The sequence below is a fragment of the Seriola aureovittata genome, chromosome 2 (genome assembly GCF_021018895.1).
Source record: "Seriola aureovittata isolate HTS-2021-v1 ecotype China chromosome 2, ASM2101889v1, whole genome shotgun sequence".
Classification (NCBI taxonomy): Eukaryota; Metazoa; Chordata; class Actinopteri; order Carangiformes; family Carangidae; genus Seriola; species Seriola aureovittata.
The window spans coordinates 3,950,423-3,975,485 of record NC_079365.1 but is presented as its reverse complement, the minus strand read 5'-3'; the positions used below and the strand labels follow the sequence as shown (position 1 = coordinate 3,975,485).

Genomic DNA, 25,063 nt, shown 5'->3' with positions numbered 1-25,063 from the left:
AAACCCAGAGAGGGCGTGAACCTTTCCTCTCCCTCTGTCCACCGGTTTGTCTTAACACAGGTTTGCTATCGGCTGACCGGCTGCTCCCCCTTTCCTCCCTAAGGCACCGGTCTTTATTGAGACATCAGCCTTGTTAGCCAGCTGTCGACAGGAATATAGGAGCTACCAGATCAATACGGCTGGGTCTGCCAGTCCTCCTGAGCTGCAGCCAGAAGCGAGCGAGGCCTCACAAAGCACGGGCCTCTCTTGAGCCCTTTCCACCCATTAGCAGGACCTGATGCTGGGCTGGCCAGAGTTCAGCCGCCCCTGGGCCGGCTCTGCCGTGTGCTCTGTGATTGCAGCTGTATCGCTGGGTAATTTATGTTTCTCCGCTCTGCTAGAATGTGGGGTAGATGATCCTTCGCTGAAATAGCTGAGGATAAAGCAAAGAGTGAGAGACAGGGAGAGAATGTTGTAGGCGACGCTTGACAGCTCTGTAATGGGATGGTGTTGTGGTTGTGTTAGCACATCCCTCCTGGAGAGAGATCTCTATGATGTTCCCTTCATGGGGACTGATGAATGACGGAGATCTGGCGCCGCAGCAACAGCCTCCTCTCCTCTGTTATAGACAGACAGAGGAACACAGCGTGTGTTAGAAACAAAAGAGAGGCTGTGTGATAGAGGGATGCGCCGAGAGAAGAGGGAGCAGAGGAGAGAGAGACGAGTGTGAGGCGGTCACGGCGAGAGAACAAAGTGAGACGGAGAGAGGGAAAGAGAGGGAGGCAGCTGTCTCAAATGCGTCTCTTCAACTTCCATCGGTGGGTGTCTTTATCAACACCAGCGGAGAGCGTCAAGCTGATAATATGCCGCTCTCAATTCCCTTCATTCCATTAAAGGATTTAAATGTTCATTAAGTTTAATGGAAGCCCAGCGAAGGTCTAATATGCTCTGATAAACGCTGGCAAACCTGCCAACCTGTTCCAATTGCTGCGGCAACAAAGAGCCGTCCAAGTAATAAGGTCAAACTCAAAGTTTGTGCTCAGCTCACTTTGTGAAGAGCGTTCTCCTCTGAGTCACCGCGGCTCCAACAGCAACACGCTGAGGACGTCACGTGTGAATTCATCAACAAGTCCTCCAAACTAAATGACTAAACAGGTGATGCTTGTCATTACCTACCTATATTTTTCTGCTGACGCCCCCTTCAGCAGGACATTATTTCTCAGTCTGCTTCAAAATTAATTTGACTGTTCAAAGAACGATTCGATGGTTTTCTGATCTTCCACCTCTGTTGCCGAGGTGTCGTTAAGTTCAGGTAAATAAAAGTACCTCGGGAAAATAGCGGTCATGGTTAAATGAAACAAACTGATGATGGGAAACGATGATCTTTTGATCTCTAAGCAGGAGCGGAGTCCGGGGATTGCCTTCATTACTACAGACGAAACCCTCAATACCTTGTTTCTAGTATGCAACTATTTCTCTATTTTTGTGAAATATCCCATATTTTTTGTGAAATATTTTTTTCATGTACATTATGTATTTTCTATGTACTAAAATTCATCACCATAACACTACTGGGAGCTCGATTGAGGTAATATTCCCTTATTTTGGCTGTAAGCAAATATCTGCTGAGAAACAACTTTAAAGACACACTATACAATTTTTTTTTTTTTTTTTTTTTTAAAGAACTGACTTTGTGTTTGTGGCTCTGCTCGACTTGTGTCATGGTCACACTAAATAAACTAAAAGTAGAGTCTGTGCCATGAAATATGTTGGTTGTTTCCTGCTGGCTAAAGATCATTTTTGGGAAATTCATATAAATATAATTGAACTGCACTTCTATAGCTCTTTTCTAGTCTTGTCGACCACTCAAAGCACCAACTTCACACAGTGTCTTTTCTTTACGTTAAGCGTTTTCTATCACACACTCGCACACCATTGATACATCGGCCCAAGACCGGAGGAGCCGGGGATCGAACCACCGACCTTCTGATTAGTGAACGACCCGCTCTACGTACTCAGCCTGTAATTGGCCACACTTGTCTCCTTGTTTCAAACGTTGCATAATTTTACTTAAATAACAGAGTCACTAATTGGTTGCCAGTATTCATGATTCCGAATGGTTTACCTGTAATACTTGAGAGCTTGTGGTGCACATTTAAAATCACTGCTGCTTGAGTGAGTGAATGAAAGAGTAACTGACATGAAGAGACTAGCAAACCAGCACAAAGTAAACACTGGTGTCAGCCCTTCATGAAGATTCTTTTCTCGGCCACTGCTGCTCAGTCAGTGGGTTTGTTGGCCCAACACTGACCTCACTGAAAGGTGAAGAATGTTCTCCTCCTGCTCTGAGAGAGGAGGTCCTCCTCAGGTGAACCCAAACATCAGCTGTTTCAGGTATTTGAAAAAAAACGACGCCGTCACTTTTTTCCAGTGAGGACGATTCTAGAGCTCAAACAGTTTGCAGGAGTTTAGATTAGCGCTCTAATTGCGGCAGGTAAGCCGGATGCTCACGTATGATGTAGTGAGCCCCAAACCGGCCGTGATGCGGGCTGATGGATCTCTCCCTCAGCCTGTTTCCATAAGGAAATAATGCGTTTTACACACAGTAATCTGTCCATATATCACAGGCCTGATGTAATTAATATGTGGCGAGGGAGGAGGCGCCGGGCAGATAGCTCATCTCTCATCTGATGAAAATCCAGACACACGTGCATACACAATGCAAACAGATGCACACGGGCACACAGTTATGTAGACATGTGCTGTCTCTCACACACACACACACACACACACACACACACACGCTCCACCTAACCAAGTTATGTGTGTGGCTATGATATTAATGCCTGGTATATGTCAAGCATTAGTCTAAAGGGAAAAGAAGCGTTTATAATGTCTTAACTTTCACACACAGATAATAGGGGAGAAAGAGAGAAGGAGGAGAAGAGGAGGAGAAGAGGAGGAAGTGAATAAATGAAATGAAGGGTATTTTAGAAAAAGGTTTGTAAAAGTCTATTTCAATGTCTTGCATCAGCGCCTAGCCTGTGAGTTACCTCCTGCTGAAGTAACCGCAGCATTTAGTGCTCAAAAAAAATAAAAGTAAGTTAGAAACACCCTCTCCTTGTTTGGAGGACAGGACTGTTTTTGTGGTAAATGAAGCCTAACAAGAACCTTTGCCCGTCCTGACCCGCTGACTTTTACAGTGTACTATCACCATTTTACAGCAAATTCATCATTAGCTCGTGACACATTCAGAGCACAGGCTGAGACATGAGGAGTATTTCTAGATCCTTTAGTGATATAATGTTTAACAGTCAAAATACCTCACAAAGGTTAGAAAAGGTTGGCTGTCAGACGAGGGAGACACTAATTTAGCATTTACAGCACAAAGCTCCCGGACTGCCAAGCCACTGTGCCAAGTTTATTTTATTTATTACCACTTGTAAAAATGTGAAACACCACTTGCTGGGTGTGTAAGTTTATCCTTAAGTGCAAGTGCAATTTGAAACTCATATCCTTATATATTTCTATTTATATATATATATGTATAATACATACACACACGCACACACACACATATATGTATATATATATAAAGGAAATATTTTAATATTTTGTATTTATCTTTATCTTAATCTACTTCATATTCTTTATTCTTTGCTGAAGGAGCAACTGTAACTCAACCTAATTTCCCCCTGGGCATCAATAAAGTATAGGTCCTGTAAAAAATGTAAAGATATATCATGGCTGATTGGAAAGTTGCCATTATTTAAAAAAAGAAAAAAAAAGAAAACTAATGTGGAATAAATAAATACCCAAACTGCAATAGTTAAGCCCAGAAAGAGAAAGAAGGAGACAAGATGAAGATCTTACAGACATCTGTTTCAGTGATGTTTAATGGGACGATTCAGCAGCAGCTAACCCACAAACAGAGCCAGAGCAGGGAGCCCAACAGCTCCTTTACTCTCCTCTCTCTGTTCTCTGTCATCTTCTGTCTTCTGTTCATAACCGGCCCTTTTAAATGCATGAAGCTAAATTCATTCATTTACTCGCACTTGAACTAGATTAACAACAAAGCCTGTGTATCCCTGAAAGGCTCCGGAGCTGAGACAGTGCTGGGGACTCTTCTTGGCTGTGATGACAGAAGTTGGAGTTAGCTCAACGCTGCAACTTTCCACACTCCCGACACATCACTCTGTGTGGAAAACAAACACATTAATACAGCAGCATGTCATCACATTAAGTGTAAGAATTTATGCTTTGATACTGAGTCGTGCACTTCGCTTCCTCTCGCTGCTGTTTTCTATCTTTAGGCTGTTGTAGTTGTTGCTAATAACGTCGTGTTTGCGGTGTCACTGCATGGACAGCTGGTGGCAGCGTGACGGCGCTCATTCAGGCGTACGGCATCAGGACTTTGTCTTGACTAAGCTGCGCCGTGCATGCGCACACACACACACACACACACAGAGGGACATGTAGATATGCACATGCATGTGAACACTTACTAAGAGTGGATCAAGACTGTTGGTGATGAGAGAATTTAGTCATTAATCACAGTCGTCATCTGTGATGCCCCGCGGGAACACTGGCTCTGTGCTCCATGCTAACATGTTCCGTTGGCTAAAGTGATCCTGGTCCAAAAAGATGAAATGTGATCAGCTAAGTTGGTGATAATCAGAGGTAGACAAAGCATATAACTTCCTTACTTGAGTCAAGGTATAGATACTCAGATTTTCACTTGGAGTGCTTGCTTTAAAAGCCCATGTCTTATACTTTTCCTGTGTTTTATTTGAAGTGTTGATCCATAAGAAGATATTTGTTGTTTTAAGCATCTTCTGCCACATCTTTATCTAAGGTTGCCATGGTTCGGACACTGCCAGGTTCACACTGAGCTGATGAAACATGACTAACAGTGGAGGAGTTCCCTGTGATTGTTTTTTCTTCTGTGAGGAACACACCGATGGTCTAGCACATTTTTCAAAATGAAAGGAAATGAATTCCACTAACTAAAAGCTGCTTCAAAGTAAGAGTACTTCATAGAACTGTAGTGGAGTCAAAAGTACAATATTTCTCTTTTAAATGTAGTGGAGTAAAAATACAGAAGTACAGATACTCGAAAAATACACTGAAGTACAGCACTGAAGTTTAATCAGTTACTGTTCACCCCTGCTGATAATGGACAGATTACTTTTTACTATTACAATTTCATATGATCTCAAGCAGCTCAAAATCAGTATCCTGTTGTGGGCTTGACAGAAAAGACTCTGCTAAGTCAAGGTAATTACTGTTCAAATAGTCTATAATAACCTATGTAAGTCATCTAGTTGTATTTAGGTTTTTTCTTGCTGAGTAGCACTGTCTGGGAGGTTAGGAACCCCTGCTTTAACTGCCCTCACTAGTTTACCACACAGATTTTATATGTTACTCGAGGTTTTCATGAAACGGCATCATTAGCCCGTATAGTACAGTACAGTATGTGGCCCACTTTATGTTTTCCAGCTTTAGATGTTGCAGACACTTTCCTCTTTTTAAGCACGCACACTCCAGAGCGGAGATATTGATGCGGCCGTGGCACGTTAGACACACAGACTGACAGTAATTATCAGCATTCATCATTAACCGTAAGCCAGGGATGATAAGAGCTCTTTATGTAAAATGTCAGCCCACTGAAATGATGAAAATGATTAAAGGGCATCAGTGTGAAATAGAGACATACATGCTGCAGCGGGGCTGAAACGAGCTGACAGCGCGGGGGCCTGCGGGTGGAGCAGAGACTGCGAAAATAAATAAAGAATAAAAGTAATTTTATTTATTAAAGAGGAAGGCAGAGGGAGAACTGGGCTAGTATAGAAACCACAAAAATCTCTGGGCTACAAGTCGAGTCTGTATTGATAAAATATCACTGTCATCCTAACTCAACTATTCTCTCTGCTCCAGCTCAGCACTGCTAACCTCTGTGTGAACTCTCTCTACCATAAATCAATAAGTTGAGACGTACTGTGTTAGTTTTGGCACCGGAGGAACATGTTAAAAGTCGCGTGCTCTGTTCTGTTCAGCAGGTGTCGCAGACAACGTCAACCCACATCTCTGTGGAGGCTATCGGCTGAAGGTATCACGCTGTCATCTGCTTTTAGCCTCTTTTGTCTCTCTTCTTCTTGATTTCAGCTCCCCTCTTCGCACTCACCCCCTTCCCTCTCCCCTTCCCTTTCTTTCCTCACCTCTCCTCTCTACCTGCTCTATAAATAGCTCCGCGTGCCTCCCCTCCACTACGTCTATACCCTTCTCGAATCTTTCCCAGGGGAAGCCAGGCGGGCCTGGGCAGCAGTATGGCCTGCTATTCACTCCTTTCCCCTGGGAAAAGGATGAGCCTCGCTGGCCCTGAGCATCTTCCACCCTCCATCATGCAGCAAACACGATGCCTTGCAGGGATATACAAAGCAGGGCCTCATGCCCCAGCCTGGGAGCTCCTGCTAAAATAAGATATGAGGGATTGTGCTGGGGTGCGCTGGCCAGTATAAACCAAATCATCTCGTCACCACTCCAGCAGAGGAGCAGAAAGTCCACTGCCCACTCTTTCTCAATCTTGTGATTTTGGAGAGGCGTAAACTGGGGTGTGTTTATTTATTCTTTATTTTTTTTTTTTTTTTATTCATAGAAAAAGCGCTGTCTCTAGTGCATTTTGTGCTGATATTATAGAAAAAGTTTCGCAGTGCACAGTTCCTTGCTTCATTTCCATAACAATTTTGGATGCTCTGGCGGTGATGATGATGTGTGCTGTTGTGCCTCCTGTGTAAAAAGACTTGTAGGTTACAGAAACAGCAGATCATGTGTGCGTGCATTTTGTTCTGTCATTTGCAGCTTTGGTTATGAGCTTTATACGCATGAATCCCTGACTGAAACAGATTTCATGTCATTGCTGCTTATCAGTCAAGAAATGGCACATACGCATCCACTCATACTTTTCATTTGCAGAAATTAAGTTAATATCTACATTTCATATTTCCCATTTAGATCATTTGTTAAAGCTCCATATTTTACACTTTTCCTGTGTTTTATTTGAAGTGTTGATCCATAAGAAGATATATTCGTGGTTTTAAGAACCAAAAACCATCTCAATGTAGTTTTACATCTCAGGCTTCTCTATGGAGCTCTAGTAACAACAGGTCAGTGAGCCAATCAGAAGAGAGGAGGTTCTGAGCCTCTCTTCTGATTGGCTGACTGTTGTAAAAATATAGCAGATTTCAGATGAACACTCAGAGAAACCAAATCCTGCAAGGATGGATGGTGGGTCCAGGTGGGCGGGGCTGAAAGCAGTGACTGCTTTGTTGTGACATCACAAAGTTACAGAAGTCCTGACGGCTTGTTTTAAGGCTCAGTTTCTTAATACAGGCTGTGTGCATTTCTCTGTGGACTGAGCGCTCTGATACTTTCACTGTATTAATATAGAACCTAGACCTGCTTTATCATCAAACAACACATTTATAGAATACGGGACCTTTATTTATATGGAAGGACAAAAAGTTAAGTTAGTTTGATATTGATACATCAGTAACATATTAAAATTCTGTGCTGTGCTTGTTGTCTCCTGTAACATTGATCTGGCAAAATCAACAAATCAAAAATGCATGAGACAGGTAACGATTTCATCAAAAAAGTATCAAGTATGTGTCAGAGTCCCATTACTCTGGGATAATGCTAGAAACTGTTTAGTTCACCTCACAAATCAAGTCTTCAGTGCCAGCTCTGTTTGCTGGTGTCCTGAGGGGCCCTGCTGTGCTGCATGGTGCCCAGTTGCAGCCTGTAAAGTCCTTTTCCCTGTTTATTATATTTTCATGGTGTTAAATGTCATAGACTTGATTTTTTGGGCACATTGAACTTTTTTTTCCTACAATTATCCCAAAGCAACTGGACACTGCAACTGGCTTGGGCATTTTTTTATTTGGTAATTTTCAGATATTTTCAAGTCTTTCATTTGTGAATGTGTTTACAGCTGATTGTGTGTAAAAACGTGTGTGTTCTAATTTCCACATTTGCCTGATAATGAACATCTGTGACTCAAACGCGTCCAGTCATGTCCTCAATATTTTTCCCATTTTTGGTGCGACTGCTTATCAAAACCAGCGCTGGCAGAAGTACTCAGATCATTTACTTAAGCAAGGTAAACATGCTTTATTACAAGTAAAGGCCCTGCATTCAAACTCCTGCATAAACAAAGAATTATCAGCAAAATGAAGTTGAGGTATCAAAAGTAGAAAAATCTCCCCTGTGATGAGCTCTAACTACTTTATATACAATTAGATACTTAAGTCCAGTGGTTCCCAACATAAGGGGTCAGGCCCTTCCACCAGGACACAGACTAAATCTGGGGGGACCAGAGATGATTAAAGCTGTGCTACACTAATGACACTAGACTTTTTTGGTATAATACTGTATAATTGTACCTCTTTAGGCTTTAAAAAGTGACTTAAATAAAACCAAATGAGCAGTTTAGAGGGGAAATGTCTTTTTAGTGTAACTGCTAACAACACATACACATCTGAAACATGTCAAGAGGCCACAACTACACACTGTTACATGAGAAGGTTGACACCGCTGTCTGATTGTGTGTAAAAATGAGAATTCACTGTTTTACTGGGGGTTATGTGCAAATGTGTTAATTAATGAGATCTTGATGTGCTGGAGGTTGAATTTTGTCACTTTTGGACAGAGCTGGGCTAGCTGTTTCCCTAGCTTGTTTGTATGCTAAGCTACGGTAACCTCATATTTAAAGGTCCCATAGTTTCCTCTTCTCCTGTGTTTTTTTTTAAGTGTTGATCCATAAGAAGATACTGTATATTTGTGGTTTTAAGAACCAAAAACTATCTCAGTGTAGTTTTACATCTCCTCTCTCAGGCTTCTCTCTGAAGCTCTAGTAACAACAGGTCGGTGGAGGAGTCAGAAGAGGCTCTCTTCTGATTGGCTGACCACCTGATCACCTGTGAGTGATCCCATTAAAATATAGCAGATTTCAGATGAACACTCAGAGAAACCAAATCCTGCAAGGTTGGATGGTGGGTCCAGGTGAGTGAGGCTTGGGGTATGGCTGAAAGGTAACTGCTTTACTGTGACATCACAAAGTTACAGAAGTCATAACTGCTCGTTTTAAGGCTCAGTTTCTGAATACAGGCTGTGTGCATTTCTCTGTGGACTGAGCGCTTTGATACTTTCACAGTATTAATATAGAACCTAGACCTGCTTTATAATCAAAAAAGACATGGAAACCTCTCTTTCTACAATATGGGAACTTATAATATGAGATATGTATCAACCTTCTCATCTAACGCTCCACCAGAGAGCGAATGAGTAGATGTCAAACTGTTCCTTTAACAATGCATTTTGTATTTCTATAAGCTTGTTCGTTTTCTTATTTGAAATTTCCATCAGAAATGTAGTGAAGTAGAAGAATGATGTAGCATGAAATGGAAATAATCAAGTACACGCAGATCAGAATAGCACTTAGAAACAGCACCTTGTTTCTTTCCACCACTGATCAAAACATTTTCTCAGCTGAAAGTCAGTGGAATGAAAATTAAGCTGTTATTCCAAAGAGGCCATTTTCAGTTTGTCTTTGAACACGAAAAAAAAACAAAAACATGGTGGTTGCAAAAATGGAATAGTATGTGCCAGTGGGTTTGTTCTGCTCTTTTTTTTTTATTTTGGTTTTTGTATCTACTATCATATGTCAAAACTCTAATGAAAACAGGAAAATAGCCAAACCTAAAGACGCACGCTTTTCCCTCATATATGCTAAGATGTGTATATGTGTCTTTGTGTATCTGAGCTTGTGGGTGGTTACTGTTGTTTGCACTTGTTGGCTCTGTTTACCACTTTAAACCTCTAAAATCTCATTCCCGGCTCTCACCATACAAACAGAGCAGAGTTCAGAGGGAGAAGATGAAAAGCGGAAAACAAAGTGTTTTTTGGAGGGGGGAAACGTCTGCATCAGAGTGTCATAATAAGTCTCTCAGCAGTCCTCTCCCTCTGTCCGTCCGTGCTGCTTTCTCTGCACCAAGGACAAAATGCTTACACCACAATGGAGACGCAGGGAGAAAAGAAGGGCCTCTGGGGAGAGAAACTTCAGGGAGAGTTTGGAGAGAGATGAGAGGAGGAGGAGGAGGAGGAGGAGGGAAGAAGGTGAGTGTAGGTGTAGAGGTAATGAGATGAAGCTTTAATGATCCCTGTGGGGAAAATAGGCCACTGCTGCAACAAATACTAAGAGAAAGAAAAAGAAAAAAGGAAAGAAAGAGCGTCACATCAAAGATGAAAAGACGTTACTATATATACACTAAGAGCATCACCACTGACCAACCCACCGTTTTAGCTCGACTGATTCTGGATGAATATGTGTAGAAAAGCATGGACAGCAACAAAGGTAACTGAGACAGCATTAATACAGCCAACAGTATTGTGATGTGAGAATAAACATGAAAATGTGTAGTCCCCATGTCTACTATGTGTCAAATCTGGGAAAACACTGGGTCCATGCTAACACTACATAGCGTGCATTAGTTTGAGTTTCAAGTGTCCCTTCAAGAAGAACGATGGCATTAATCAATTCAGCAAATATATATGGTGATGTTGTAATAAAGCAACAGAGGTTTCTTTTTTCAAACCAACTCTTTATTTTAAAGGTCACATACAGTATAGGGGTAGATGTTTATGTCTTTTTTGATTATAAAGCAGGTCTAGGTTCTATATCAATACAGTGAAAGTATCAAAGCGCTTAGTCCACAGAGAAATGCACACAGCCTGTATTCAGAAACTGAGCCTTAAAAGGAGCCATCAGGACTTCTGTAACTTTGTGATGTCACAACCAAGCAGTTACCTGTCAGCCATGCGCCAAGCCATGCGCCAAGCCTCGCCCACCTGGACCCACCATCCAACCTTGCAGGATTTGGTTTCTCTGAGTGTTCATCTGAAATCTGCTATATTTCTATTGGATCACTCAGAAAACACTCAGCCAATCAGAAGAGGGGCTCAGCCTCCTCTCTTTAAAAAAGCATGACAACAATAGTGGGTTCCCTCTGGGTACTACCTCCCACAGTCCAAAGACATGCAGGTTGACTGGCGACTCTAAACTGCCCATAGGTGAATTAAAGATAAGGCTACAGCGAATGAATGAATGAATGAATGAATGAATGACAATGATCGTTCCATAACCTTTACAGTGAGTTTACTAAAGGTCCTCTAACCTTAACAAATGTCATTCCAGAGGGCATGGACAAACTACTTACTGTGTCGTTTTAATTCAGAGAACTTGTTTCTGGTTTCCTCTAACAGCCCAAAGACATGCAGGTCAGCTGAGCAGAGTTGAGACTCTTAATTGGCTGTAGGTGTGAATGTGTGACACACTGGTGACCTCTCCGGGTCGTACCTGGGTCTTTGCCCAGTGTTTGCTCTGACTCTTTCCAGGCCCTTATGACCATGAACGGCACAAACAGGTAAAGATAATGGACTAATGAAGTCTGATTGGCTTCTTAGTTATTTAAAAACATTTTGGAGATTTAGTACTTACATATACTCATGTACATGAATTTACAACAATTATATTATTATATATGTAGTTCTCATTGGTAATTGTATCCATGTTTTCTGATTGGAGCAGGTGTTACTGGTTACAAAAACTCTCTTGTTTATATTCAGTATAAACCAGACCACTCACTAATGGATACCAAGCATAGTGTATTGATAGTTTCTCCAGTGTTTCTGTCACTTAGTACAATGTAAGCTAGACTCCTAGTATGGTGCGCGATAACAATCTGCTGGAGTCACACAGTTGATTTTGGTCTTTAAAGGATGAGACTGGGGATGTTCTGTATCTTTCTTACTGCCAGTAAATTCCACAAACAGACCAATGATGAAGCAACAAGCGAGGACTCCCTGATCTGAAAGTTTACAGATTTTATCCAAAGCCTGATGTATCTTCTTCCTCTGTGCCACTGAGCTGCACAAAAACACATCAGTGAGCTGCACTGTTGTTCCTTCATGACCATGAAAACACCCACCACAGTTTATTCTGACTCAATCCCACAGAACATAAATACTCACTAGAGACGTAAATGTGTATTAATCTGCACCTAAAAGTAAGAAAAGCATTTTTTATTCCCATTTTAGTCATTTTTGTTACAAACTATGCGCCGAACTGTGAAACACCTCTTGCTAACATCAGATGGGATTAGCTCCACCCCACTGAGACCCTCAAAAGATAACCTGTAGCTATAGCTAATGGATGGATGAATGGAGGTTTGTGTCGTCGTTAAAGATCTACATCTTCAGTGGTACCCAGTGACAAAAAAAGTAGTCTAACATGATTATTTTTAATTCACAAGAATGTCCACCTATTTCTACAAGCTCTATAAATTCATTCATTATTAATTAATTCCCTGTCTACACTCTTCCAAAGTGCTGCCTGGATACAATGCCAAGGACTGTGACAAGCCTGGCAGGTTGAGCTCTTAATATAAGCACTTCATTGTCTTCGCCTTCTTGTTTAACCCAGTTAGTACAATGGACTCCATGTTTTGTTATGATGATCGTGTTGTTGTTGATCAGCCATTTTTTTTGCTTTACATCTTTCTCGGCTGCCAGGAGACATAAACTCTTGACACAGCTGGTTCCAAGAAAATCTGCATGTCTGTAACCTGCACCGCTGCTTCCTATTGATCATCTCTCCCCACCGTAAACAAGGGAACTCTAACAGAATACAGAGGCTTGATGGTGTTTTGTCGTACTGAGATTAGTGATAAGTAGAAGTGGGCTGTTTGTGAATAGATGTCTCAGAGCAGCTCTCTATCGCTCTCACACACACACACACACACTGTATGTGATTTTGAATGATCATCACTGATGAGAAGGTAGTGATCTGTGACAGAGGGGAGCAGCACTGAAGTTAACTTTACACTTACGGGAGGAGTGACACTTAATGAACTGTTTTACTTTCCTGAAGAAGTTTGTTTCCAAAATGTGCTCTGGGTTCTGCAGTTTTAATGTAACAAAGTTATCCCTTAACAGTTAACACTATAATAATAATAATAATAATAATAATAATAATAATGATAAATTATTATAATGCAGTTGTGAGCAGATATTATAACAGTAAAGTGTTTATCAGCTATTACATGTGTCATAAAGCATTTATAACCATTGAGTCTCGACAGCTGAACTTCAAGGTTCATTCTTGATCTTCGAAAGAGTAATATCTGAACTCAAGCTCCACTTACTAAATTTCTTGCAGAACTTTCAGCTGCATCTCATGACCTTCTTCAGTGGACGGGGTTTGCTCAACATTAATAAGAATATTCAATAGAATTAAGAAACATAATAAATAAATATTTCATATTTCCATCATGGGAAAGATTCTGATATATTTCATATTATTACAAATTATCAATCAATCTTTATCTATTCATAAACTGGTTTATGGACGCTTCACAGTCTGAGTTATCGTTGTTGACAACAACATTAATAAACACCTTAAAATATTCTTGTATTGGTTTTAACTATGAAATTATAACGAGTTATATTGTGTTATAAATTATTTATTAACTGCATATTAAAGCAGCTATTTACTATATTTGCAAGTGCTATATAGCTAACGTTAGCATTACTTTACTTACCAGTCTAGAACAAAGGTTGTGAGTTCAGCATCAAACTTAATTGCTTTACTCACCAACAGCTGTCTCCAGATGTGGAAAGCAACTCCAATGTTAACTCTTGTCTCTATCATGTCTTTTCCTCTATTGAAGTTAGCATGCTAAGTAGCTATCCCTGGCCTGTCTCATCACTTTCATTCACTGTAGCCTCCAATCTGCCCTGCAGAGGGAGTATTTGAACCTTTTGTCTTGTCAAGTGACAGTCATCACCATGTGCTCCTGACAAGAAAGCGCGTTCAGTGGTAGAGAAAACTTAAACAAATTACCCCCTCAGCTGTTCATAAATGTTGAATGGCGTTGTTAAAATAAAGCCTTACTAGTGTTACTGAATTCAGACATTGTTATATGCTGTAATTTGTCTCAAAACTTACACTTCGCACATAAGTGTGACAGCATCCTCGAAAGGCAGTCATGTGGGGAAGGTGGTTGATTACTTATATTACTCATATTTTTTTACTTGCCCAGTCCAATATGGCGGCCAATGTGGCGCCTGGTGTTGAAAAGGATCAATCAAAGGGAGAAGAGACATCAGCCACAGTCAACAAAGTCTCCAAAGTCAACTTGAGGAGCAAGTTTGTTGCGAGCTGAAAGGGAGGGTGGAGTGAGAGTTCTGTGCTCTCACAGAGCAGAAATGCTCCCTCATGAGGACAGTTTTCCGCCAATGGATCTGTCCTGTCTTGCTACAGGATGACAAGATGGCGTATTTGTACTGGCATAATGTGTAGTGACATATGTCAGGCTGTGGGTCATCAGTTGCAGCATCACAAATACTGTCTATCATGTGTTGTGTTTGATTCCAGCTTTGAGTTCTGCTGCCATGTGTGGTTTATTTACAGCCCATTTGTGTCCACAAAACCACAGTTTAGTTCCCTTGTTTGCCACATGAAAGGGAGCTGAGCAAATGTCTAAATTAAATATATGCAAAAATCAGTTTAGAGTCTGTTCTCACTGTTTACATCCTCTCAAACACTAACCAGCCTCTTAACTAGGTGTTACCGCAATGAAAATACAATTTATACAGAGATGCAAAAATTGATGAGGGTGCTGATCCCCCTCACGGTGCTGAGGACCTGAGGGCAGAGGAGCTGCTTTTAAATTCCTTTGGATATTTCAAACGACATGTTCAGGGCCTCAGCTGCTAATGATGGGCATTGAGATTATCACTCTGTGAGATCTGGGGAATGTGGAAGGTAGATGATATTAAGGGGATAATTCTACAATTAGACACGTGTTACACATTTTAAGACTGATTCTGATCATTTTTAAACTTACATGTGCTTTGTGGAGTTTTCTTTTAAAAGTTATTCAGTGTTTCTCACCAAAAATATACTGAACAAAAATATAAACACAACACTTTTGTCTTTACTCCCATTTTTCATGAGTTGAAATAAAAGATCTAAGACTGTTTCACAAATATACCATGACAAGATCCTGAGGCCCATTTTTTGTGCCATTCATGTGCTGCCATCGCCTCATGTTGCAGCATGATATAAACACTTCCCGGAAGCTTAAAACAACCCAGTTCTTGCATGGCCTGCAGAATCACCAGACATGTGACCCAATGAACACTGTTTAGGATCTGCATGTTCCAGTTCTTCCAATATCCAGCAACTTTGTAGAGACACTGAAGAGGAGCGGTCCCCCCCCCCCCCCAAAAAAAAAAAACAAAATGCACATCTGTTGCCCAAGTCACACAGTTCTTCAAAATAAAACTGCAAATTTTAAAGTGGGCTTTTATTGTGACCAGCCCAAGGCACACCTGGGCAGTTATCATTGTGTAATCAGCATCTTGATATGCCACACCTGTCAGGGGGACGGATTATTTTAGCAAAGGAGAAATGCTCACTGACTCAGATAGAACATTTGAGAGAAAGAAGTCTTTAGTGTTTATAAAAAGTCTTAGATCTTTAATTCTACTCATGAAAAATGGGAGTAAAAACAAAAATGTTGCATTTCTATTTTTGTTCAGTGTACTATGTGTGTCCCTGATGTCTAACAAACGTATTACTCGCATTTCTTTCCTCATAAAACATTTGCCTTTTTTTTTTTTTATTTCATAGTTGATCCCGCATTGTTTACGTTGATGTTTGCTTGCTACCAGTCGTCTTGCTCAGTGCTTTTATTTTGGTGCATTGCTGTAGTTATCGGCTGTCAGTGTGTCAATCAACGGATCACCTGTGCTGGTCCACTGACAGGATGTGAATCACAGACAAACAAAATGGAGACCCAGTCATAAAAAAAAATAAATAAATAAAACAAAACAAGAAAAAAAAAAAAACATCCATTGCTCCATTACACTGCTAGTACGCAAAACCTCCACAGGGCACCTTTAATACAGAAGAGAATTTATACCATCATTTAGGGAGACACAATATAATTTACAGAACATTTTATCGAACAGTTAAATTAATAAATAGTGTAGTTTCTTGTAATGTAAATTCTCTGGTTCATGTTCTTCCAGTCACAATAAATTCATTTTCTTATTTTTGAGATTCATGGCATCTTCTGGTATAAGTGACGCCCTTACTTTCCAAAATGAAAATCATACTTTTCAAATATTGTCATGCAGCACAGCCGTGCCTTTCTTACTTGATGGTCTCGATCTAAAAAAATGCTTGAAGAGACTTGCTTTAAGCCCCCGCCGTGCCTGTGTACTTGAGTGTCCTTGTGTGCTGCAATAACATGATCCACTACCTCCGCGCTCCTTTCTCTTCTATTTGCTCACAGGCACCAAATTAACAATTTGTGAATCAAAGGAGTCATTGAACATCCTTAATTCTATTCCACCTTTCATTTCACATGCCTAATTTAGTTCAGCACACCTCCCTAAACCTATCACTAGTCGTCATCGGCGTTACTGTTGAAAAAAATAAAACAGTGAAAAATAAATTTGCATTGAGAGGAAAAGGAGGAGGAGGAGGTGGAGGAGGAGGTGGATGTGGGGGGTACCACTGGTGATGAAAACAATTATTTCTAGTCATTTTGTATTGGTGTGTTGCCGCCTTGAACCAGCAAAGGCTGAGCACATTTTCTTTTTCTTTTTTTTTTTTTTTGAGAGGTAGTAATTTATGTGGACTTGCTCTAGTAATTGGAGAGTGGGGAATTGGTGTTAGGACTGTGGAGCAAATGCAAAACAAAACTAGAAAGGATAGAAGATGTGTGTGTTTGTGTGTGTGTGTGTGTGTGTGTGTGTGTGTGCGAGAGAGAGACAGAGAGAAAGAGAGTTTGGTTTTCTGGTAAAGCTCCTCTCATCTCTGTGAAGGCTTTTATCATTTCCTCTGGTCGCAGCGCTGATGAGGAGCTTTACAGGCGGCGAGAGGAGGGAGACGAGAAGAAGAAGCTTGTTAGAGAAGGGAGGTGTTGATGAGATAATTACAACGCTGTCATAGTCCCTGTCTAGCCCAAGAGCCATGCCATCATTGTGTGTGTGTGTGTGTGTGTGTGTGTGTGTGTGTGTGTGTGTCTATCTGTAAATGCGTGTTAGGGCGTCTTTTTGACAGAGTAACATGCTTTTTCAGAAAACGGTTCAATGCGCATTTATGATTGTCATCACATGTTGTCTGCTGTCTGTGAATGTATATACTACATACTATATGTGTGTGTTGGTGAGTGTGTGTTGAGACACTTGGTGTAGAATAATGGGTGCACTTCTTTCCTTTGAAATGTATGGCCGTGTCTTTTCAGGTGGAAATGAGGTTTAAAGCATCTGCTCTATTCTGCCATATTCTTCCCCCTTTCTGTGTGTGTGTGTGTGTGTGTGTGTGTGTGTGTGTGCGTGTGCGTGCGTGCGTGTGTGTGCGCACGCGTGTGTGTTGTTGTCGGCTGTATGGAGTCACTGCAGGCGCTGCAGACAAACTCCACTTCCTCCTAGACAGACCATAATTCTTCTGTGTTGACTTCAGACACACACGCTCTCCCTTTCAGCCCGCCATGACCGCTGCTGGAGAAAGAGAGTGTGTTTGTGTGTATGTGTGTATGTGTGCGCGTCACTGCATTTCAAAAGCATTGGCGGGCCTGGCTGATTTGATACATGCCCGAGACATGAATGCTAGGCCGCAGGCGTCCACACACTCGCTAACCTACTGGCCAGATTGAGTTGCGGGGCGAAGGGGGGTGAATAGGGGAGGGAAGGAGGGGGGGAAAGTAATGGCAGAGGAAAGTTGACCACCGCCCTGGGAAATATGTGGCGTGTCTCTGAGCGAGCGAAAACAAGCTCTCAAGTCGGCGGACAGCTTTTTCATTTGGCGCTCTCCACGATGTGGAGGAGTGCAGGGTAGAGAGGGTGAGGGAGGTGCAGGTGGGGGACGCAGGGAGGAGGGCTGGTATTGGTGGTTTGTGTTTCTGTTATGAACAGAATGCTGTGAAACAGGAGCAAACTCAATTTCAAGCCCAGAGTCCTCGAGGAGAAACACTTAACTCCACCCGCCTCCACCTCCAAATGAAGACTTTAACCTCTTCACTGCGGCAGAGTTTTGTTACTTCACTGTAAAGTTTCTTCTCATCAGGGTGTCCTGAACATCAAGCCTCCTCTTCATCGGTCATGTGACTTCACTGTGTAGAATTCTTTTAGCTCCCTGTCACAACAACCCATACAGAAATACAGTATGTCCCTTAATCAAGAGTGATGTTGCCATATACGTCACCTATACAGCCATATATTATTGTAACATGTATACATATATAAAGATATAAGTTAATAACATATGTGAAATACCCACAGTAAAATTTGTATTTATACAAATATTAAAAAACATCTATATGGTGAATTTTTATATGGTATAACATGTTGTGATCATATATGGTAATGATATATATTTAATTTACATATGCAAGTTTAGTAAAACATTGATATAAACATTCTATATGCTTATAATGGTTTTTTTATATTTGCGAATTTCTCATTCATTTTAAACATGTCTATCCTCCCATTCTGGGAAAGTGGTCCCAGACTTTTGGAGGTGTGACACAGAGAGAAAGAGAACTGGTCCTCACTTGTGTTTTATTCACACAGCTCCTGTCACATTAAAGTAAGGAACGAGTCATTCCACTAAACCCTTTTCTTTTGTATACAAGTCATAATTCAGACAACTAGAGCAAATTAGATAAATGACTCCCACAACCTTCAAAGACAGGAATTTCTCATTAGAGTGGAAATTATATTAAGACCACAGGGAATGGCTGGTGAATCATCACATGGTCCGCTGTGGCGATAACACACCACCTCACATGTTGTCGGATTCAGGGAGGGACATATATTTGTCTTTTTCTTTTTTTTTTTTTTAATAATAACAGTATAGCCGAGCGAAATTCCCCCAGTATATTGAAGAATTATTAAATCCACTTGCGCCAGTACACCGCTTTCATTATGTCACTTTGGTGGGCTGATGAAGAGCACTCAGAGGAGTGTAATTGGCGGCATCCATTTGTGACCTTGGCTATAGTGCGAGGGGCCACCGCATCATCAATACGAGACGACGGGATGTCGGTGGCCTGAGGGAGGGAGAGGCGGAGAGAAGGCTGGTGGATGGGGGAGGGATGGATGGAGGGATGAGAGGATGGTGGCACTGCCATCTGTCTGTGTGTTCTGACCCACTGCTCTCCTCAGCGGCCCAGTGCCCAAATTAGGAGAAGTGACACACCAGCTAATTGCAACATGTGAGTGTGTGTGTGTGTGTGTGTGTGTGTGTGTGTGTGTGTGTGTGTGTTTGTGTGAGAAGCAACAGTCTATGCACAGAGAATTTAGAAGATCATGAGGCTCCACTTGGCAGGATTTTGTATGGAAAAATACTCCCGTCTTATTAGCCTAAATCATGAAGTGGAGCTGCAGCAGACAAGAGTGCTCTATCCCCATTACGACATTTTGCACCCATCCCATTTACCTCCATGAATTATCAGTGATGACACTTCCTGACTCAAAGGAAGCAACATATTGAGACTTAAGAGTAAAACATAAAACTATCCAAAACAGCAGCAACGGAGCGCTTCTTAGGGCGTTTTCACACCTAATGTTGGTTTGAGTTTGTAAACCTGTAGCATTTTCCCCTTGGTTCGGTTTGCTTTCACAGAGAGAAAAATTAAAGTGAACCAGAATGCATCATCACAAACCATGTGAGAACGTTCACTGCTCTTACCGGTCAGCTTGTCTGGCTGGAGCAGGAACGCAGGAAGCAGGTTACAGGAAGCGTTGGGCTCAAACTTGTGAGTTCCCCTGCTGGTGGGGTCGGATCAGGTTCAGAACTCTTTCACACCAAAAAACGAACCGCTCCAGAGTTTGTTTAGGACCGGACCGAGACCACCTCGAAAGGGTCTTGGTGCAATTGTTTTGATCCACACCGGAGTGCGATTACTGTTTTCACACCTGCCCAAACCAATCGTGCCAAGGGGGAAAACGGACCAAGGTTTGGTTTAACCAGACTAAACCGCACAGGTGTGAAAACACAATAAGTGTTGGACTAACCCAGCTTAGATCTACGGTTGTTCAACACAAGAATCCAGTGTGCAATTATCCGTCACATTAAAAGAGTTATCTTGCTATTGAAGTTCATTAGTTTCAGGAATGGCTGACTTCTGCTATTTTGAGCCACCAAAGAGACTGACTTCCTGGAATAGTTTTAATAAAGTGATCTGCAAAATCAGTGATATTTTGGACATCATTTGTGTTAAAGCCCTGTCAGCCCACACAGGTATTTTCAGTTATTGTGGCTAATTAGATTCTTTTTAAAGACTGTTGCGCAAGTTGGGAAGAGCTACACTGAGAGTTTGTTAAAGTTTCCAAACTTTTAGCTCTTAAAGCTACATTCATTTGTATTTTATATATTAACAGAATTATCAGTTCTGCAGTGGCTGGTCCACCACTTCAGGCTGAAATAGCAATTGGATGGATTACCAGCTGATTATAGACATTCATATCATAACTGTAGTTCAATCAGGAGATACTTCATTCTGTCGGAGTCTTTGGCGATTATACCCCATTGTGATGTTATTATATTTGGAAAAGCGGTGAGGCTGTGTGAAGTATAGGAAACATCCCGGGGTCTCGACACTGGTGCTGGTGATGGGAAGAAGAGAATGCTGGAGATCTGGATGTGATGAGGAGTGGACTCACTGGATGTGAAGACTGGAGGGAGACAGTGTGGAGGAGAGTCGCAGCAACACACACTGAAATGATCGCTGAGAGCTGAAGAGGGGAGAACAGATTTTAAAGTTTGACAGTGACAACGCTATTGGCTGGTTGAGATTGTGGTGAAATATGATTACCGAAAACATCTGAAGTCAGATGTCAATTGCAGGAAGTGGGGTGAGAGACATGAGAGAATTGTGAACGAAAGAGGCAAAGAGATTGAATCCACCCGATTGAACTTGTGCTGAGCTTCATTCCCTGAATGTTCCCTGATTTTTGTCTTTAGCACCATCATCAGGTCAGAATTTCTATTTGCAGGTATTTTGTTTTTGACCAAAACTAATGGCATTCCCATCGGATTCGGTTGTACTTTGTGGTTAGTGCTAATTAGCAAATGTTGGCTACTGGTTACTTGCGAAACATCAGGTTAAGTTAGCAACCAAAACAAAGCTATAAGACTTGTGGGTATTGCATTCAACTCTACTTGGGTGTTGTTGCCTCATGTTTACCAGATGTATCAGTAACTACTTGCTAACACATTAGTCAAAGCAATTTTTAAGGCAATAATATGTTTTGTAATTCTTCTACTCCCTAGTGGCCAAAAAGGTATTAGTCCAGCATTAAAAGAATAATAATGGTGTTTGTTGTCCCAACCGACAGGTGCAATAAAAGTTTTCCAAAAAGTTAGGCAGAAGTGAAAACACAGTTTTAAAGCAGCAAATGTAACTTGTCACAACCCGTTCAGTTGGTTGGGTTATTCTGGTTTTGATCAAGTTTAGTGGTGCTGTTTTCTCTTGTCTTTAGCCATTATAGCTACTTATCAGCTATTAAAAAAATAAAAATAAAAATAAAAAAAAACTAATAATTTCATTTTTGCCAGTGGACTATGAAGCGCCTACAAAACTGCATATTCAGAGCATGTAATGTCTATCATTTCTTGAACTTTCAGTGTGCACATTTTCTAAATTACCACAGAGGAGGTCAGGCCTTGCAGTTCACTTCCTGCTTCAAGACAAAAACGTTGCAGATTGTAGGTTTAACATGCAAGTAGAGACAAGGAAGAGAGCAAGTGTCGGATAGAGGGATGAAGGATGAGAGACGGGAAGCTAAGTGTGAAGTGTTTTGTTAAAATCATTCTAATGTGAGGAACATCACTTGGCTGCCTGACAAGAAGCCCTGGGGGCAGAGATCATATTAGGTGTTGAAGGGGAAACACACTCACACATACACACACACACCTGTTAAAGTGGAAGATATGGACACTGCCAGTGGGCAGAAATAGTGGCTCTTCATCCATTTTTTTCCCCACATCTGTTCATCCTTCTTGTAATATCACTCAAAGGTAAAGGTGAGTTCAGACAGGATGTGAACTGATCTTTAAATGTGGTAACATTACATACTTACAGTAGTTAATGGAAAGATGTAAGTGGGCTTAAACAGATGCAAAGCTCCAGGCAGCGAGGACACATCTGTGTGAGTTAGAATTGTTATAACTAAGCTAAAATTTGTGCTTACCGCGGGAATTTGTGATTCTAATACATAAAACACAGAGAAAGGAAGAAAAGGAGAAAATGGCAAAAAAAACAGGAAGAACTAGAGAGTTTGGAGTTCAATCAGACAAGCAAACTGGCAGTCAGCAAGTCTAACAGTCAGCTCGCAAAGTACGGTCAGTCTGTATATTGCCAGCTAGCACCATCTGTATTGGCACATTTTAGCACACATTTACACGACTGTCTGTGTTTACCATAAAACTTTTATTTCAATTATAATACCAGTATAATCAAGCGAATGATAAGCTAAGCTAACAATGCTAACCGTCAGCCATTTTTTACTTAATTTGTACACTTGAACAAAATAAATGATTCAAAAATGCCCAAATAATAATAATAATAATATAATTCATATTTTATAATGCAGTGAATATTAACAAAAATGTACCTGGCAAATAGCCCACAAATTATATGGGAGGAGTTCATAAATAGAGACAATAAGAAAATGGAGAGAAACTGGGGGGAAAATAACAGAAAGAAATTGAGTTTCTGTTCTGAGATCTGTGGCTGAGCTGAACACGAACAGCCACAAAGTATGGTCAGTATGTAACTTGTCTGCTAGCTACAGTTAACCAGTCGATCGTCCATATTGACTGTTTGGGATGAATATACATGGGCTGCACAGACATTCGCCAGACAAGTGAGAGAATATCGAGTTAGAGGAAATATCAGAGACTCAGACTCTTGTTTTGAGCCTCAGTCAGACCCAGACTCAGATGAGAAGTCTGTTGAGACCAGAACCAGAGACTGGCAAACATATCAGAAGGGTTAGCGCAGTTAGCCTAATTTATTTGTTTATCTTGTTTGTTAGCTTGTAACTGGCAGTGGCTGACACAGTGGTAGTGGTTGTGCTGATGCTAACTCTCTCTCTCTGGCCTGACAAGGTTTAGCCCCGCCCCCTGCCCCCACAATTTGACAGGATTGGTTCCTTAAGTTTGTGATGTATGAAACCTTGGCCGTCTGAATTTGTTTTTATGAGATTGTCATCGGTTCACTGCAGTTCAAGGTGGAAATACTCAGTCATGGTGTTGATGGCTGATTTTGCTCATGATGTCTTGTATTATATAAAAAACACCATATGGACATGTTAACAAGGTTAGAAACGTGATTTTTGGAGGGGGTCTTTAATACCGTAGTTGTAGATTGTAGTGATATATTTTAAAATAATGTGTCTGACATGTAGCATGACAAATTAAATTCCACGACTTCATACAGAGATGAGAAGAAAAAACTGGACTTATAGAGTTTCCTGGCGAGTTCCTAGATCAGGCTGAGCTGAACATGCACACTAGTAAACTACAGTCAGTTTGTTAGCTAGCAACAGCTAAATTTTGGTTTGGTTGTTTAGAATGAATAAAGGTGTGAGTAATTTTTTCTGTATTTCTTGCATATTTTGTTAATTTATTATATGTTGTTATGTTCTTTTGTACCCAACTTGTAATGTAATGAATGCTTATATGTAGATTTGTTATTTATAACTTCAAAAGAAGGAGAAAAAAGAAGCTCAACACAGCAGTGATTGAGTTGCAGTCAGACTGGTGACCTTGACTTTGACCTTTCATATTGAAATCAACAGTTTGTTTTATATTATATTATAATATATGGACTTCCAGCTTGTTGCTGCTGAGATTGTTTTTCACACTGCACATTTAACTTGTTTCCTGTTCTATTCTGAGCCTGGACCACTGAGGTCCCGGCTCCAAGGCGCTACGAGGGTGAGCCAGGTCAAGGTGACATCACACACTGTGACACCCGGCTCAGAGTTGCCGTTACGAAAGTGCTTCCTCATCAGTCACACCTGTCAGACAGTTGTATGTGTGTATAAGCGTGACTCTGTTGAGTGCCGGTGTGCACAGAGGATGGTGATGAAGGGCAGGATGGACGGGGGAAAAAAAACAATCATTTAAAGTTCATCACTTATCTTTCTTGTTGTTTTGTTCTTTCTCTGCAGTGAATCTACTGGACACCACGACGATCACTGGAGACTGGGGCTGGCTAACGTATCCGTCGCACGGGGTAAGGTGTAATAATGTAACACAAAACTTTCACACGATAGCAATGCAGTAAATATGCATATTATATCAGCTTCATAAACATCTAGTCAGCATCGGCATGTTTACCAGGTAATCCTCTTTGTATCTCTGTGAAATCCCAACTGTACAAATTTCCACCACAAAGCGACACCTGTTACAAAGGTTTTTCCTATTTTTATCCCATCTGAAGGAGTGTGAGGCGGTGAATCACCAGTTGAGGGGGAGCCAGTGCTTATTAAATGGAGATGGTTGTAGCGCCGTCACCATGGGCTAATTACATGTTCGTCAGTTGCAGCCAGACAACTACACGCAATGCTCAGCTAATTCCAACATCAGCTTCGACATCACTTTCAGCCCCCACCACATATTGGCAGCAAGGTGCACATCACAGAAGGGGGGGGGACTCACAGCCATCCAGGGGGAGGACAACCCGGAGGAGGGTGGAGGGAAGAGGGAGAGAGATGAAAGAGAGCGAACGAGGTGACGGCGAGGGCACGGCGTCGCTACATTAGCATATTGTAATGCCACATGATGACGCCTGGGGTGATGAATTAGGACTCCAGCCGTGATCTTTATAGCAGCGAGATGCCACCGTGTCCCTGACTCCCCCAGCTGTCAGTGGAGTGGTAGAAACATTTAACTCACCTCCGGCCCACACAACAGAAGGCGGCGTGATTGAACAGCGGCCAG

At 41.4% G+C, this 25,063-nt stretch overlaps 1 protein-coding gene across 4 annotated transcripts in view; it reads left to right on the top strand.

Annotated features, from left to right (window-relative positions):
* Positions 1 to 25,063, top strand: part of epha8 (eph receptor A8) — a 126,848-nt gene that overhangs the window by 6,137 nt on the left and 95,648 nt on the right. For all 4 annotated transcript variants that reach the window (XM_056399530.1, XM_056399523.1, XM_056399514.1 and 1 more), the window contains exon 2: positions 24,292 to 24,356. In XM_056399530.1, coding sequence (XP_056255505.1) covers positions 24,292 to 24,356 — 65 coding nt within the window. The remainder of the gene's footprint in view (positions 1 to 24,291; positions 24,357 to 25,063) is intronic.